Raw genomic sequence first — 13,847 nt, forward strand, 5'->3', positions numbered from 1 at the left:
CTGCAAGAGAGAGTTAAAATGTTGCATTTATGTAACATATGGCCTGAACACTCAAATAGTTCTATTTTTTACCCTTGAATTTCTTCTCATCTTTGATTTTCTTCTTCTTTGGGCCCAAGAGGTGGCGCTGTTGCTCATGGAAAGGGTCATGGGTAGAGAGGAGGCCAGTGCTGTAGTACTGATACTGGTGAAGCTGCAGAATACATAGAGTATACACAAATGGGAAAATACAAAATGACCCTGAAAAACATGCTAGTGGAATTCTTCATTCATTCATTGCTAGAAACTGCATTTATGTTCGCACCTCTCTATCAGAATGGAACTTGCTCTGATGCTGCCTGGTGTAGCGATGTAACCTCAGCATGTCGAGCAGCTCCTCCCGTGACAAAATGAAGTCAGAGTCATCTGAGTCTGTGTCCGAATCTGTGGTGTCATCGCTTAACAAGATGCTCTGGAGGAGACAAAGGTGGAAGGTGGAAAAAAACCATCAACTTTTAGTAAATTAAAGGGATGTTTGTTATTTGCTTAATTCACCATACTGTACAAACCAAATAGATTAACCACAATATAGAATAGGTTCATAAATTACCTTGAGCCATTTCCTGTTCTTCTTGAGTCTGGAGAAATTGTAGAGGCTTGTTTTATCTGCTTTTTGGTCTGTGTGGATCACAGGAAGAGAAAAACAGCATAAAGACTGATGAAAATGAACAATAATGCATGAACATATTTCATGTCCAAGTAAATCCGGGAATTTACAACTAAATAAATGTTTTCATGTAAATAAAGCCTTAAAGATTTATGTAAATGATTTGGTGGAAACAGAAGAAGGAACAGGAAGAAACAGTGGTTAGAAGTGTATGTATCTTTACAATACCTTGCAGCAGAACTCCATTGATGGGTTTTCCTTCTGTCAACCCATCCCCATGTTCACATAACTCACTCTTCACTGTCAAGGCTGCATGCTGCGTGGAGGGATCCAGAGACAGCCCACTCCCCAGTGCATCATCACTATCATCACTGTCATCACTACGAGACAATTAAATATGCATCAGTACACGCAAGCAAAAACAGCCTTTAAACTGCGAGCCAGCTGCCGGGGCTGCGCGCCGTGTTCAGTGCCCATCTGGGTGTACCTGGTTATGTCTCTGTTGAAAATAGCAGAAGTGTGACGCAGGAAACTGTCCAACCTCAAGGATCTTTCCAAGCGTTGCAGGTAGAGAGGTTTGGCCAGGCCAGAGCTCCCCGACACCACACCCTCCAGCCGGCCCCCCTGCCCTGCCGCCATGCTGCACCCAGCAGGGCAGGTGCTTTCACTGAGGGGGAAAAAGCATCAGGTATGGACAATGAAGGATCTGTAGCGTTATTATAACTCACTTAACTGAAGGTATGAAGATTTGTTCAGTTTAAAAGTATTTCTTAAATGCTCGCTGGAAGTTCAGAACTACTTGCTGAGATCTGATAATGCAGTTCCATCCTAGCTCATGTTTATAGTGTGCATACAGTGGCCCTACCTTTTTAGTAAAGCACATTATGGTTCCTGATTCCAGGATTAACGATCAAACGTGATACTCTGCAAAACACAAAAACTACATTTACACTTATACACTTTTATATTCAAGTTCACAGCTTATAGAGTGCTGTGTTGTTTACAAGTGTGCTTTATTGTGCGCTTGTGATTCTTAAACAGGGATGTATTACGCAAACAAAATATCTATATATAAGAGGTCCTGCAACACTTCACTTCCATGTTATTAAATAATTAAAACTTTGGTAAATGGTTAATGATTAAAATGTAGTAGCAGCAGCAGCAGCAGCAGCAGCAGATATCTCTTTCGTGTTTGTATTGCATTAAATTAAATTAGTATTAGGTTATTGCGCATTGCACGTATTTTCAGTTTGGCCATTAAAGTCATAAAAGTCATTGGATTTATTTCACCAATTTAGTTACCACGGTACATAATTAATATTCAAATAACATTAAAGTCCATAATTTTACACTTACATATTACGCTGTTAAAATTCAGTTGTTAATTGCTAACAGCACTTATAAAGTTACATATTTACGACTCTTTGAAGCAAGTTCACTGTCTCGCCTGTGGGGCAATGTAGAACTAAAACGAAACCAGAGCTTGGCCTTATTTTTAAAAGAGGAAGCGTTTCCTATTTAGAGCCGAGTCACCCTAACGTTAATTAATAGTTACCTGACTTGGCATAGCTAGCTAACAAATTCAAGCTACAGTAGCGTTAGCCGAGGGTTGCTAGCTAACCTTGGTGCAGTGGGCTGTAGCTAGCGCGCTAAGGACCGTTAGCTGCCGCGCTGTGTAAGCGCGAGCGTTGCCCTTTGGTATAAGTAAGGGCTCAAGGTGCTTGTACACACACACATTGACAGCTTAGAGGTTTAGGCTCTCCACGGTATGAATTCACGCTGGTATATATTTTGTTAAACACACAGCCGCCGTTGGAGGACAACCGTCCGAGTGCTCTCATGTAGCTTCGCATCATTAACGTTAGCTTATCAACTAGGCGTTCTGATACACACGTCCTTTCACACCATTAATATGAAGTATTCAAATCGGCTCTGTCTCTTTAAGGCCACCACCTCCATGGCTAAACAATGTATTTAGATATGATATAACGTTAATTACAACTCTTTTGCGGGCTAGTCGCTATTGATAGACAAGGCCCTCCGCCCGCGCCTCGTCTCCTTCTTGCGGATACGAGCGGGGACTGAGTTGCCTGGTGAACGAATGATCCCCATGTTTTAATTCTTTCTCCCTCCCGGCCATCTTCCCCCATTGCTCCTTCGCCATAACAACCACCACGGAGTCTCTCACCTTGGCCCCGTGTCCCCCTTTTCGTCTCTCTCCTTGCTGCTGCCGACTCGCGGTTCTCTGACTCCAAAATGGCGGTATGAGGCGCCGAGCGAGTCGGTGAGCTTTGAGTCGGCAGCAACAGCAGAGAGGCGGCCACTTTCTGTTACTGAGAGAGCAGAGACACGACGCCATGGCGAGGATACAGCAAGGAGCAGGCATGTTAATCAAGTGCCGATAGAGAGACGTTCGCTTTTAGGTGTCTTCGAGGACACGACCCTAGAAAAAAGCATCGATGGTGCATGTCGCGAATCATTTTTATATCAAGGTATATTAAGTATGCCTTTTATTGCCAAATATGCATGGCTAGTATAATGCATCGATGCATTTCCGATGACGATTAATAGTGTCTGTTCGCTGCGAAGATTGCCGAGCTGCGTCTTACGTCATCAGAAGGGAACTCCGTTTTAGGCAAGGTGAGGCAAGTAGCATAAGTAAAAAGTATTTTCTCATTTCCAGTGTTGGTGATGAAATCCAGAGAAATATTATTTAATAAATTATAAACGAACTGTACATGTCAAGTCAAATCACCATGTTACATATTTCTCTAAGGCTGTGTGTGGCCTTGTTCTTCTTCAGCAGAGTTGTGATTATTGAATTATCTCTAAATGATCACACTAATAAAATTCCAGAGTACACAGAAACTTTAATGTGCAACAAATTAATTGCAAAACAGTGAATATATTAAATCACAGTTTGTCATTTCTCTCCACATTAAGCACACTACAGAAATCTTGTAAATGGATGTACACTGTTTTCACCAGAATAAATGTAGTTAATAGGTGTATAGAGCAATCATAACTAACTCTATTTGTATTATTAAAAACATTGGTTCAGGCACATTTTATGCTACCTCATCGTGTAGCTTTTCATTCCTGCACATTCCCATAACTGTAAAGGTCCTTGGAGTGGATTTTCACATACAAAGAATAAGTTTCTTTTTAAAAGATCAGTTCAAGCTGGCAGAGTTTGTAGCAACAGGAACAACTAAACCATTGCATTCACAAAATGGGTTTGTCTTGTGGATTATGTGACTTTATTGATATACAGATGAGGCCTGTCCCATGTCAGTTTTTACACTGAGCTAGAACGACGCCTCACTCATAGCCAGCTTGATTTCTCCTCCTCAAACTTCTGTGGATCAATGAAAGGCTTATCAATGGATTTGATCATCAGTTCGCCACAGTACACGCACTCAGAAGCAATGATGTCATCAATGTCCGATTTTATCTGCTCGCGGCTTGTGCCGGCATTTCCTTTTCCTAGGCTGGCAGTGTCGCCTTCATCTTTGGGCACCGGACGGTGACGTGACTTGGAGGACTGCGTGGTCGCTGCCAGCTTTTTCTGCAAGTCCTCCAGACGAGTTTGCTTATAGGTTGGCAAGTGAGGCGTCACCTCCTAGAAAGAGAAATAAGACCAAGCGGCACATTTAAATCCAAATACATCTTCACAAATGAGGTTTAAATAGGAGCTGATGTGTTTTACACAATAGTTACCTGAAACAGACAGTCATAGTGGAACATATGGCCACACAGAAACAAATAAAAGGGCCTGTTAAGTAGGGGAAAGTCACATGCGGCACACTTTTCTTGGGAGTCGACTACTCCATATTTGTTCCTCATTTCCTGAATGTCTTCTCTGATACGTTTAGCACTTTCAGTAGCCTCCTCCATTTCCTGCTTCAGCTCTTCAATGTGCTGGTTGTACTCTTCCAGAGAGTTGCAGATAGCCTCCTAAAGAACCACGATGAACAAAGGATAAAATAACATTAATTTGTAGCAACATTAAATTTTTTTTTTTTGCAAAGCAGTCAGTTATATACTGATTGTATATTTTAAGGCTGGTATTAACAACTACAGTATTACCTGTTAACCTATTTATTTTATTATTATTTTCAAATACCAAAAAATAACATATTTTGCTACATCCTCAAATGCAACATTATCTTCTTTCCTGAACCAGACTCTTGGATACAAACCTTAAAGTGGTCAATAGTGACAAAGTCTGGGAAGAAGGGCAGGATGTCTTCGATCTTGAGCAGGTTGCAGCTGGACAGACAGTTCATGGCTTTCTTCACGTCCTTCTCCTCCTGCACCACGTGACGGGCAATCTTCAGCCAAAGCTTCTTCCTCAGCTCCTCATCATCCTCAGGCAGGTCTGCACATGATTTGGCCAAGTCTACATCAACCTATAGATGATGAATACATTTGGGTTTATAAATAACAATCATTGTTATAAAAAAACATATCTAAATACAAAGCCAACCCAAAACTATCACTTACTTGTAAAGCAAGATCCACTGCCTCCTCGTACAATTCCATGATCCTATACACTAGGACACAGGCACGAAGATAGCCATGTTCTGCGCACAACCTGAGAGCGTACTTCAGATCGTAGTGGATCTGGGTGGCGTGTGTGCCCGCCTGCTCCAGATACATAAGCAGAGAATCTGGCTTATACTTAGCATAGAGCGACAGCAGGTAGTTATGGATTGCCTCCTCTGTGACACTGAGCTCATACACACAGAACTCCATGTAGCGGACGGTTTCGTTGATTTGCTGGGAGCTCCCCATCTGACTGTAGTTCATCAGAGCTGGAATGAGCTTTTTTGGGTCCAGCCTCTTGCCCATCTGAATCCACGCGTCCACCACTTTTTTGGGAATGTGCTGCATGAGGACAGGGGAGAACTTGTAGAAAAGCTTTTGATCACAGTGCTTGGAGAGCACCTCCAGAGCTGCACTGTAGTCATCATGTTGGCAGTAGTGCGAGATCACCCTCTCATAGTCCTGCATGACGACTGAAAAGTAGACCATGTCATCCACATTGCCGTGGCTGGCCAGCAGGTCGTAGATGGTGCTGCGGTTGTTGAACAGGCATTCTTTATGCTTGGAGCTGTTAAGGAATTGACGGAACTCATCGCGGGTCTCCTGAAAGATGATGCTGTTACCATCGCTCTCCAGCTGACCGAGGCGGTTCAGGTAGAGCTCAGTTAGCCAGGTGACGAGCAGAGTAATCTGTGTCCTTTCACTGGGCTTCAAGTTGTTGAGTTTCTTCAGCAAGAACACCTTCAGGGCTTCCTCCTGTTTGGCTTCAATGAACTTAAGTGCGATCTCCTCAAAGTAGTTCTGCGTCAGCGCGTAGCACTTGGCGCTTTCCAGATATCGCTTATTCTGGAAGCAGTGCTCAGCCTCCTTGTCCAGAACCATGTCCATGCACTCAGGTCGATCGCGGCAGTACTCCTTGGCCAGGTCGAACTTATTCATGCTCATGTACATCTGCCAGACGTCCCTGGCCTCACGCTGGATGTGGTAACGGAACACAGCCCGCTCAGTGTAGATCCACACCAAGCCGCCAACAGGATCTTTGATCATCTTCATTAGGGTGCCAAATTTGTCTGGGAATACATCCTCATAAACTTCCTGTCCATTCAGGGTGCAGATGGCCTTAACTCGGTCGTTCAGTAGTAGCAGGAAGTGAAACTGTGTCAGCACAATAGAGATGGGCTTCTTAACACTGAGGTCAATGTCGGGGCTGTATTCCCATACCTGTTTACGACAGAACAACGTTTACAAAGAGTGATAAATGTGAACAAATATTGTGAAGGTAGACACAGACATTTACCTGCACATCACTCAGCAAAGAATCGGGCCTGACATAGTCCAGCTGGCCGTAAAGGACTCCATTACCCATCATCCATGCAAAAGCCTTAGGCGAGTTACGCAGCTTTGATGTGTAGAATGTGATCTCACTATAGCCCATGTCTACTGGAAACTCCTGGAAACTGGGCAGCAAGTCCTGGTTCTGGTTAAAGATGGAACTAAAGCCTTGCTGCTCTGACCCATCAGCCACTTTACCCACGAACTGGAACAGGCGTTTGCGAGTGGTGGCAATGATGAAGTACTTGTTCTCCAGGTTACGTTCCACCTCCAGGCAGCAAACTGGTGCTGGCCTCCCGTCTTCCTCCAGGGAGTGAACCTACCTCAGGATAGAAACTTGGTTGATCAAATATAAAAACATTGAATATGCAGTTCAGGAAAGAAAGACATTCTCCTTTAAGACTGACCTGTCTGAAATACTGGTCTGGATTGGTGTTGAACAGGCTGCCCTCATTTGCAGAGATCTCAGCTTCAAAGATGATGCCTTGACTGGTACCAACCAGTATTGGTCCCGTGCTGGTCTCATTGCCCAGCAACTTGTTCCAGCCCACGCTCTCGATGAGATGGCCTCTCCAACGGGACAGACTGCGCACCTTCTGGGTGTTCCTGTTCAGATACAGACATTCACTGGTGCTCAGGCTAATCAGCAGATGGGAGCCTGCAGTGGGGAAACATGGAGGAGGATATATTTGACATTAACACACAATGTTAGAATTATGCAGTAACAGCAGCAGGACGTGTTTGTTCCCTCATTTTGGTTTCTTTATTACCAGCTAGTTATATTGCAGCAGCGTGCAAGACAAACAGCAACAGGTACAAGTGTAAAAATGTATAAACAGTTAAATGCAAATACACAACATGGCTATTTAGTCAGGCAATGAGCCTGAGAGAAATGACTCAGCATGACAGCTTCCTCTCACCTGTGGGATCCAGGAACAGTCGATACACTTTACTGTCATCTTTTCTTCCTAATTCAATCTGATTGGGCTGATCTGGTTTGGCCAGGTCAATCCTGTAAAGGTTTCAGTTTCAGTTACAACTGCATGAGATTAGATCTAAGGAACAACAGATGAGTACTAATCACAGAGAAATACAGCCATCAACCCGAACTAATCCAATCAAAGCTACTGTAATTATTAACTGTTTTGGGTGATAGTGACGGTTTCACGTGCCTCAGCAGGGTGTCCTTTCCCAGACTCATGCACAGCTGATTGTTGCACACTGCGAGATGGTTTATCTTTTCGGGCGGTGTAAAGTCGATCCTCTGCTTGTTGAATATGGGCTTCTCTTCCTCAAGTCTCACATTCACGAAACCTAATGAGTAGGCAGAAGCAGCCTTATAACATCATAAACCAGCACAAAAAAGGCAGCAACGTGTCTGACACGTTCATCAGCATCACCAGAGACTGGGGCGACCTACCTGAATGTGTTATCCCGATATTGGCACCCGACAGGCGGCTGCGCTGCTGCGCACTTTGTCTGGTGATCTGCGAGTCCTCGTAGTCGTCAAGAATCGAAGCCATGGTTAAAGTGACTCTTTTCTCAAAACCTGTTATTAATTTCCCCCGATATGACACCTGTCGAAGAGTCAACACGACGACATGGCTAAACAGCTAGCTAGCTAGCTAGCACAGCTTCCTCGTGTTAGCTTGCACCTAACGTATTGACTCTCACCGCCTGCGTCTAAACGAGGAGACGTGTGTAAAATATAAAAGCTTTAGGCAACAACATTAACATCGGAATGAATGGATTTTCTATGAACTCGTGCAATCAAAGCGTCTAGCATAGCTGCCGACAGATGACACAGGGTGGACTGTAGCAGTCAGGTGACACAGGCGATCATGTGACTGCATTTGGTGTGTGGCGCCCTTGTTAACCACTGGGGGGCAGAGCGTACATACAATGTCGTAGGATCTTGGGCAGTAATTTACAGTTGGCAATTAAAAGTATGCAGGTCTTCATGTTTTTTAATATATCTTCTATTCTGTGATCTGTCTGTCTGTCTGTCTGTCTGTCTGTCTGTCTGTCTGTCTGTCTGTCTGTCTGTCTGTGTTCCAGGAAAAAAAATATTTATCAGTGGGCGTGTCTATGTAAATCAGAACCTGATTAAGGCCCCGCCTCCTCGTGTCGCCCGTCACTCCGGGCAGCGACCTCATCTCGGCAGTATGTGAGTCGCGCGCTGCGTGGCTGACTCTCACCACCTAGTCTCACGGACCCGACGGGAGGAGAGTCCGCAGTCAGACGTCTATCGCGCGGCTCGTCATGCCACCTCACATGGATTACTTCTACCACGAGTCCCGAGTCCCCTCCGCGTGCGGGCTGACCCGGGAGGACGAGCTGGACCCGGGCGTCATCAGCTGCATGCTGGTCGGAGACGGAGCCGTGGGGAAGACCAGTATGATCATCAGCTACACCTCCAACGGATACCCGACGGAGTACAGGCAGACCGGCTTTGACGTCTTCTCAGGTGAGCGATCAAACGATATTCAGGCGATGCCGACTGAACAGCCTTTAGATGAAAAGTTTCAGGGTTTCCGTAGGAACAAGTACAATTAAGTGAGAATGACGTAGACTAAAGTGAAACTGATTCGTGTCGTTTCTCCAACAGGTCAGGTCCAGGTAGAAGGATCTCCAGTTAAAGTCCAGCTGGTGGACACTGCTGGACAGGTGAGACAGTTCTTTTAATTTGTCAGAATATATATATGTATAAATCATCACTTTACGTTTCATACATGTTATTACACAAGCCTTCAGCTTCTACTACCATTCTCAATGGGTTTCTAGGTTTAAAATGGGGTTATGATCATCTATGAAAGGACAAACTGTCACCTCTCAGTTAATCCCATGCATGAGTCAGTAACAGGATTTCACCATGCATGTTAATGGCTTCCATCTCCTCACACTGCATGAGTCAAGTCTCCTTCACTCCTTTCTCCATCACGTCTGTTTGTAGTCTGATTGACACAAACGTCCCCGTCTTCCCCTCAGGAGGAGTTCGACGAGTTCCGGGCTCTGTCCTACGCCCACACGGACGTGTTCCTGCTCTGCTTCAGCATGGTCAACCCCACGTCCTTCCACAACATCGCCAAGAAGTGGGTGCCGGACATCCGCAGCCGCAACCCGACCTCGCCCATCATCCTCGTCGGCACCCAGTCGGACCTGTTGCTGGACGTGAACGTCCTCATCAACCTGGACAGGTCGAACGTCAAGCCGGTGCCGAGCGCCCGCGCGCGGAGCCTGGCCGACAAGATCCGGGCCACGGACTACGTGGAGTGCTCGTCGCTCACGCAGAAGAACCTGAAGGAGGCGTTCGACGCCGCCATCTTCGCCGGCATCAAGAACAAGGCTCGCAAGAACAAGAAGAGGCGCTTTTCGGACAGACGCACCAAAGCTTTCTCCAGATGCAGCTGGAAGAAGCTCTTCTGCTTCGTCTGAACTTTGGACTGTGAACCCTGTGGGTTGTGGACACGTTTTTATTTATTTCGGCCATTTCTGTACTGGCTCTGTGTATTTCCCTGCTACATATTCGCCTTGTTGCGCTGTTGGATGTCGGATGGTTCAGGACTAAGATCAGACCAGAGGAAGCAGAGCATCCAGTTGTGTGTTTCCATTATATTCTAACGCTGGATTGTTCTGGGGCGACAGGAAACGCGTGGTTTACATATCACAACGTGTCACGCACGAGCTGTTTGAGAGAAGAAAGGCAGTGATCTGGGCCTTTGCAGGAGGTGAGGGATTGGAGCACACGGCCTCAAAGAGACAACCAGGCCATTATGTAAATACGGCCCATTTGCATCGGGTCCTACCTTCCGACTGCGGGATCTTCATGTAGGCGAGAGAGAGAGAGAAAGCAAAAGTGTATATGGGCGTTAGCTGATGGACCTGATGGACTATTGCTGCCTGGCCTGTTTGTGTGCAGCCGCCGGGTTGAGGCTCCACTGCAGCTAACCTGGCTGGTTTAGCTGGGTGTTTTCCGGCTTTCTAGGTAATCAGCTGACAGTCAAATCACTTTGCGACCAGAACTGCTGTCAGCGCTCCCTAGATGGAACGGGGCGGCGTGTTTGTGACAAATCACAGGCGTTGATTGAGTTTTGATGACGGGGTTGGTTCAGGGCCTCATTGGGGAGTCCTCTCGTCTCAGGTGGGAGCGGGGGGTTAGCATTTAGCAGCCTCTGGCCTTTTGCTCCCGTCTCCGTCGGGCCGCATCTGTAAAGACGGGCCCCGCGGGGGGTCTTCACCTCACGCAGCCTCAGCCCGGTTATTCGTATTCGTCCCTCTTTGTCCGTTCCGATCTCTCGGACGATGCGTGAGTTCGAGGCCTCTGCCTGATTGTAAGTGTAGGATAATACACATTTAAAACCTGTTGCGTCTCTGGCGTCTGGATGAAACCAGTCACTTTTTGCAAACTAATGTAAAGTCTGATGGAGAAATGTCCAGATGTGACCAGAACCAGGGTTGATCCTGACTATACTTCTTGTAGAAGTCGGTTTAATGTATGTTGGATTCTGTTTATTGAAACAGTTTATGGAATATCACATAACAGATGGGGGATTTAAAAGCATTAATATACTCTGTAAAAGGGTTTTGTTACATTTTGTATGAATGTGCCACTCATTTCTATTCACCATCCACTTCTCTGAACTCCTGTGTTAGCGTGTATCACTCAAATCTGACGTGATGGAAATAAATGAAGCCTAAATATCAAGTGCTGTCATTTATCACTGATCCTGTCTACTTTACATTCAGCAGAGTTTTCTTACTCTCTACATGGGGAGGGGGGGGGGTCCTCATCATCACAACAGGCATTCCTCCAGAGCCATCCCTCCATCTAAGGATATGCTAATTGACCCGCGGGCTCCAGCCGGGCCGTGGGCCCTCCGATTCTAATGCAATCCGCATGAGAGCTGACGGCACCATGCTGTGACCGATCGAATGGATCAAGACGCCGCAGAGCGACATGCAGATGGCACCTACTGAGTCCCAGGTTCCTTCACCACAATAGACTTTGTTTATGATGCGACCACATCATCCCAGTACATCAGCAGCCTGTGAGCCGTTAGTCAGCGGTGGTCCATTGTGTGGGTACATGTCAGGCTGCAATCGATATTGGACTCATGATGGACTTGTTGCTATGAATCTGACTGGAAAGCTTAAAAAATGTGAAATGACCTAATCAATAATATTATATTGATGGTGTCGTCACATGTGAAATGAAAGAGGCCTCGACTGATCCTGAAGCCATTGGAGTAGAACTGGTTTAGCGTCTTCTAGGGCATTGTTTTGGTTTTCAGCCCTGCAGTGTTACTGTCTCATGAATATGCTCCTTGTGTCAGAAGATTATGTTTAATAAACAGCTCCTTTCACTCGTGCGTGCGTGCGTGTGTGTGTGTGTGTGTGTGTGTGTGTGTGTGTGTGTGTGTGTGTGTGTGTGTGTGTGTGTGTGTGTGTGTGTGTGTGTGTGTGTGTGTGTGTGTGTGAGGACAGGTAAAGGTCAGGGGCACCGTGGCTGTAAACAACTTGACTGGGTCAAAACCGGCTGCAAGACTCCAACCTGAATGTCACGTCTTATTTATGGCTCCTCTCTGACGGTTTTGCTGGTTTTCCTTCAGACGAACACAAAAGCCGTGTGCTCTGACAGACGAACGCGTGCACCGGGAGACTCACGTGACGCAGACGTGTACTCGGCTGCGCAGGACGCGCGTTGAGCAATCGCCGAGGCCGCGTCAGACGGGTTTCGGGTTCCCAGGAGCCGAGCGGACGGTTCCTTCTCCGCCTGCCGCCGCGCTCCTCTCACGCTTAGTCATCTGTTTCCCTCAGCAGTCGTGTCAGGAGCGGTCGACCAGGTCTTCTGCTGGCGCGGCGCCAGTTTCGCTCTCGCCGGGTTTCAGTGTAGAAGACTGGCAAGAATCAGCGTGTGAATCAGCAGGTGCACCGACAGGTCGGCCTGGGCCCAGACAAAGCCTGCCGGCTGCTCCCCGGTCGCCTGCGCCGGCGGTTTGAGCTGCGGGGACAGGACTTGGCACAGCGCAAAGTGTTTCTTCCACGGGGACAAAAGCACAGTCTGTCACGGGTTTTATTAGCGTCGTTGTGTTTCTTGTGTAATGGCCGACAGACGTGGGTGACGCTAGAAATGAAATAAAAGCTATGAAATAGAAACCACACATTTGTAAATGTTCTTTATTAGACAAGTAAATTAATATGAATGAATATATAAATTGGTGTTTAAATGCATTACTATAATTATCCTGTGGTTCATTTGCATAACAAACACCAACCTGTCACTCACTTTAACTGTACGAGTCTGCTGGGAAAAAAAACTCTCCCTATTTTGTGAAAACATAAACTGTCAGTTTCGGTGTTGAGGAAAGCCAATGAGATCCGTCCCAGTAACAGAGTGTGACTGCCCAGAGGCAACAACGATTATTTCTGTCCCACAGTCAACAGCTCCGTTCGCCTTGCGCCGATCTGCTGGGCTCACACATGCACACACACGTATGCACACACACACATGTATGCACACACACACACACATATGCACTCACGTACACACACACACACACACACACACACACACACACACACACACACACACACACACACACACACACGCGTATGCGCACACACACACGTATGCACACACACACACGCACACACACACACACACACACACACACGCGTATGCGCACACACACGTATGAACACACACACGTATGAACACACACGTATGCACACACACACATGTATGCACACACACACACACACACACACACATATGCACAGACACACACGCGCACACACTGTTGCACACACACGTATGCACACACACACGCACAAACACACACACGTATGCACAAACACACGCACACACACTGTGCTGGGCACACAGCCTTGCAAACGAACGGCAGGGAACCACAAGCGGAGGCATCAATGACCAGATGAAGCAGCTTTAACACTCAGGTAATGATGAGGCCATTAGCACTTCAATCAGACTCTGCCCCAGCTCTCAATACGTGAATGACGGCCCATAGACATGCAGGACACATTACATACAAGCTGCTTCAGTCTGGTGACTGAAGTCCCGTTAGCTGCCTATTATACTAATGGAGGACCTGCAGTTCTGTAGATCACACATGTGTATTAAAAGCTCTTATTATTTCACCATCAGCACTGCTCATCCTTTGCAAATGCTCCTATTAGGTGAACAACACTGTCACGTGTGTGTGTTTGTTCATTGCTCTGCATCATCAGGGCGGTTGGCTCTGACTCGCTGGATGCGTCCGGGTCCCATCAGCATGCGGACGGCCGCGTTAACGCACCACAG

General features: G+C 46.5%; 3 protein-coding genes across 6 annotated transcripts in view; 1 reads left to right on the forward strand and 2 right to left on the reverse strand.

The window, feature by feature from the left end:
* ino80 (INO80 complex ATPase subunit) overlaps positions 1-2,994 on the reverse strand; it is a 28,415-nt gene extending 25,421 nt beyond the window's left edge. For 2 of the 4 annotated variants that reach the window (XM_055506310.1, XM_029141031.3), the window contains exons 1-7: positions 2,835-2,994; positions 1,512-1,570; positions 1,134-1,313; positions 875-1,026; positions 590-657; positions 305-451; positions 73-193 (exon numbers count right to left, since the gene is read on the reverse strand). In XM_055506310.1, coding sequence (XP_055362285.1) covers positions 73-193; positions 305-451; positions 590-657; positions 875-1,026; positions 1,134-1,285 — 640 coding nt within the window. In that variant the 5' untranslated portion in view covers positions 1,286-1,313; positions 1,512-1,570; positions 2,835-2,994. Of the gene's footprint in view, positions 1-72; positions 194-304; positions 452-589; positions 658-874; positions 1,027-1,133; positions 1,314-1,511; positions 1,571-2,002; positions 2,162-2,201; positions 2,763-2,834 lie in introns of those variants that run through there. The other 2 variants (XM_055506308.1, XM_055506309.1) reach the window with 2 other exon arrangements.
* A 502-nt stretch (positions 2,995-3,496) lies between these two features.
* vps18 (VPS18 core subunit of CORVET and HOPS complexes) lies at positions 3,497-8,377 on the reverse strand. The gene is made up of 9 exons (XM_029141390.3): positions 7,947-8,377; positions 7,699-7,840; positions 7,447-7,538; positions 6,934-7,184; positions 6,492-6,845; positions 5,153-6,415; positions 4,849-5,058; positions 4,367-4,603; positions 3,497-4,268 (listed from the first exon to the last, which is right to left on the reverse strand). Exons 1-9 carry the CDS (start codon positions 8,047-8,049, stop codon positions 3,972-3,974), a joined length of 2,949 nt encoding a protein of 982 aa, XP_028997223.1. The 5' UTR covers positions 8,050-8,377; the 3' UTR covers positions 3,497-3,971.
* Positions 8,378-8,648: 271 nt separating this feature from the next.
* rhov (ras homolog family member V) lies at positions 8,649-11,231 on the forward strand. Its single transcript, XM_029141391.3, has 3 exons — positions 8,649-8,993; positions 9,135-9,193; positions 9,515-11,231. Exons 1-3 carry the CDS (start codon positions 8,789-8,791, stop codon positions 9,959-9,961), a joined length of 711 nt encoding a protein of 236 aa, XP_028997224.1. The 5' UTR covers positions 8,649-8,788; the 3' UTR covers positions 9,962-11,231.
* Positions 11,232-13,847: the final 2,616 nt, after the last annotated feature.

Source organism: Betta splendens, chromosome 24, assembly GCF_900634795.4.
Source record: "Betta splendens chromosome 24, fBetSpl5.4, whole genome shotgun sequence".
Taxonomy (NCBI): domain Eukaryota; kingdom Metazoa; phylum Chordata; class Actinopteri; order Anabantiformes; family Osphronemidae; genus Betta; species Betta splendens.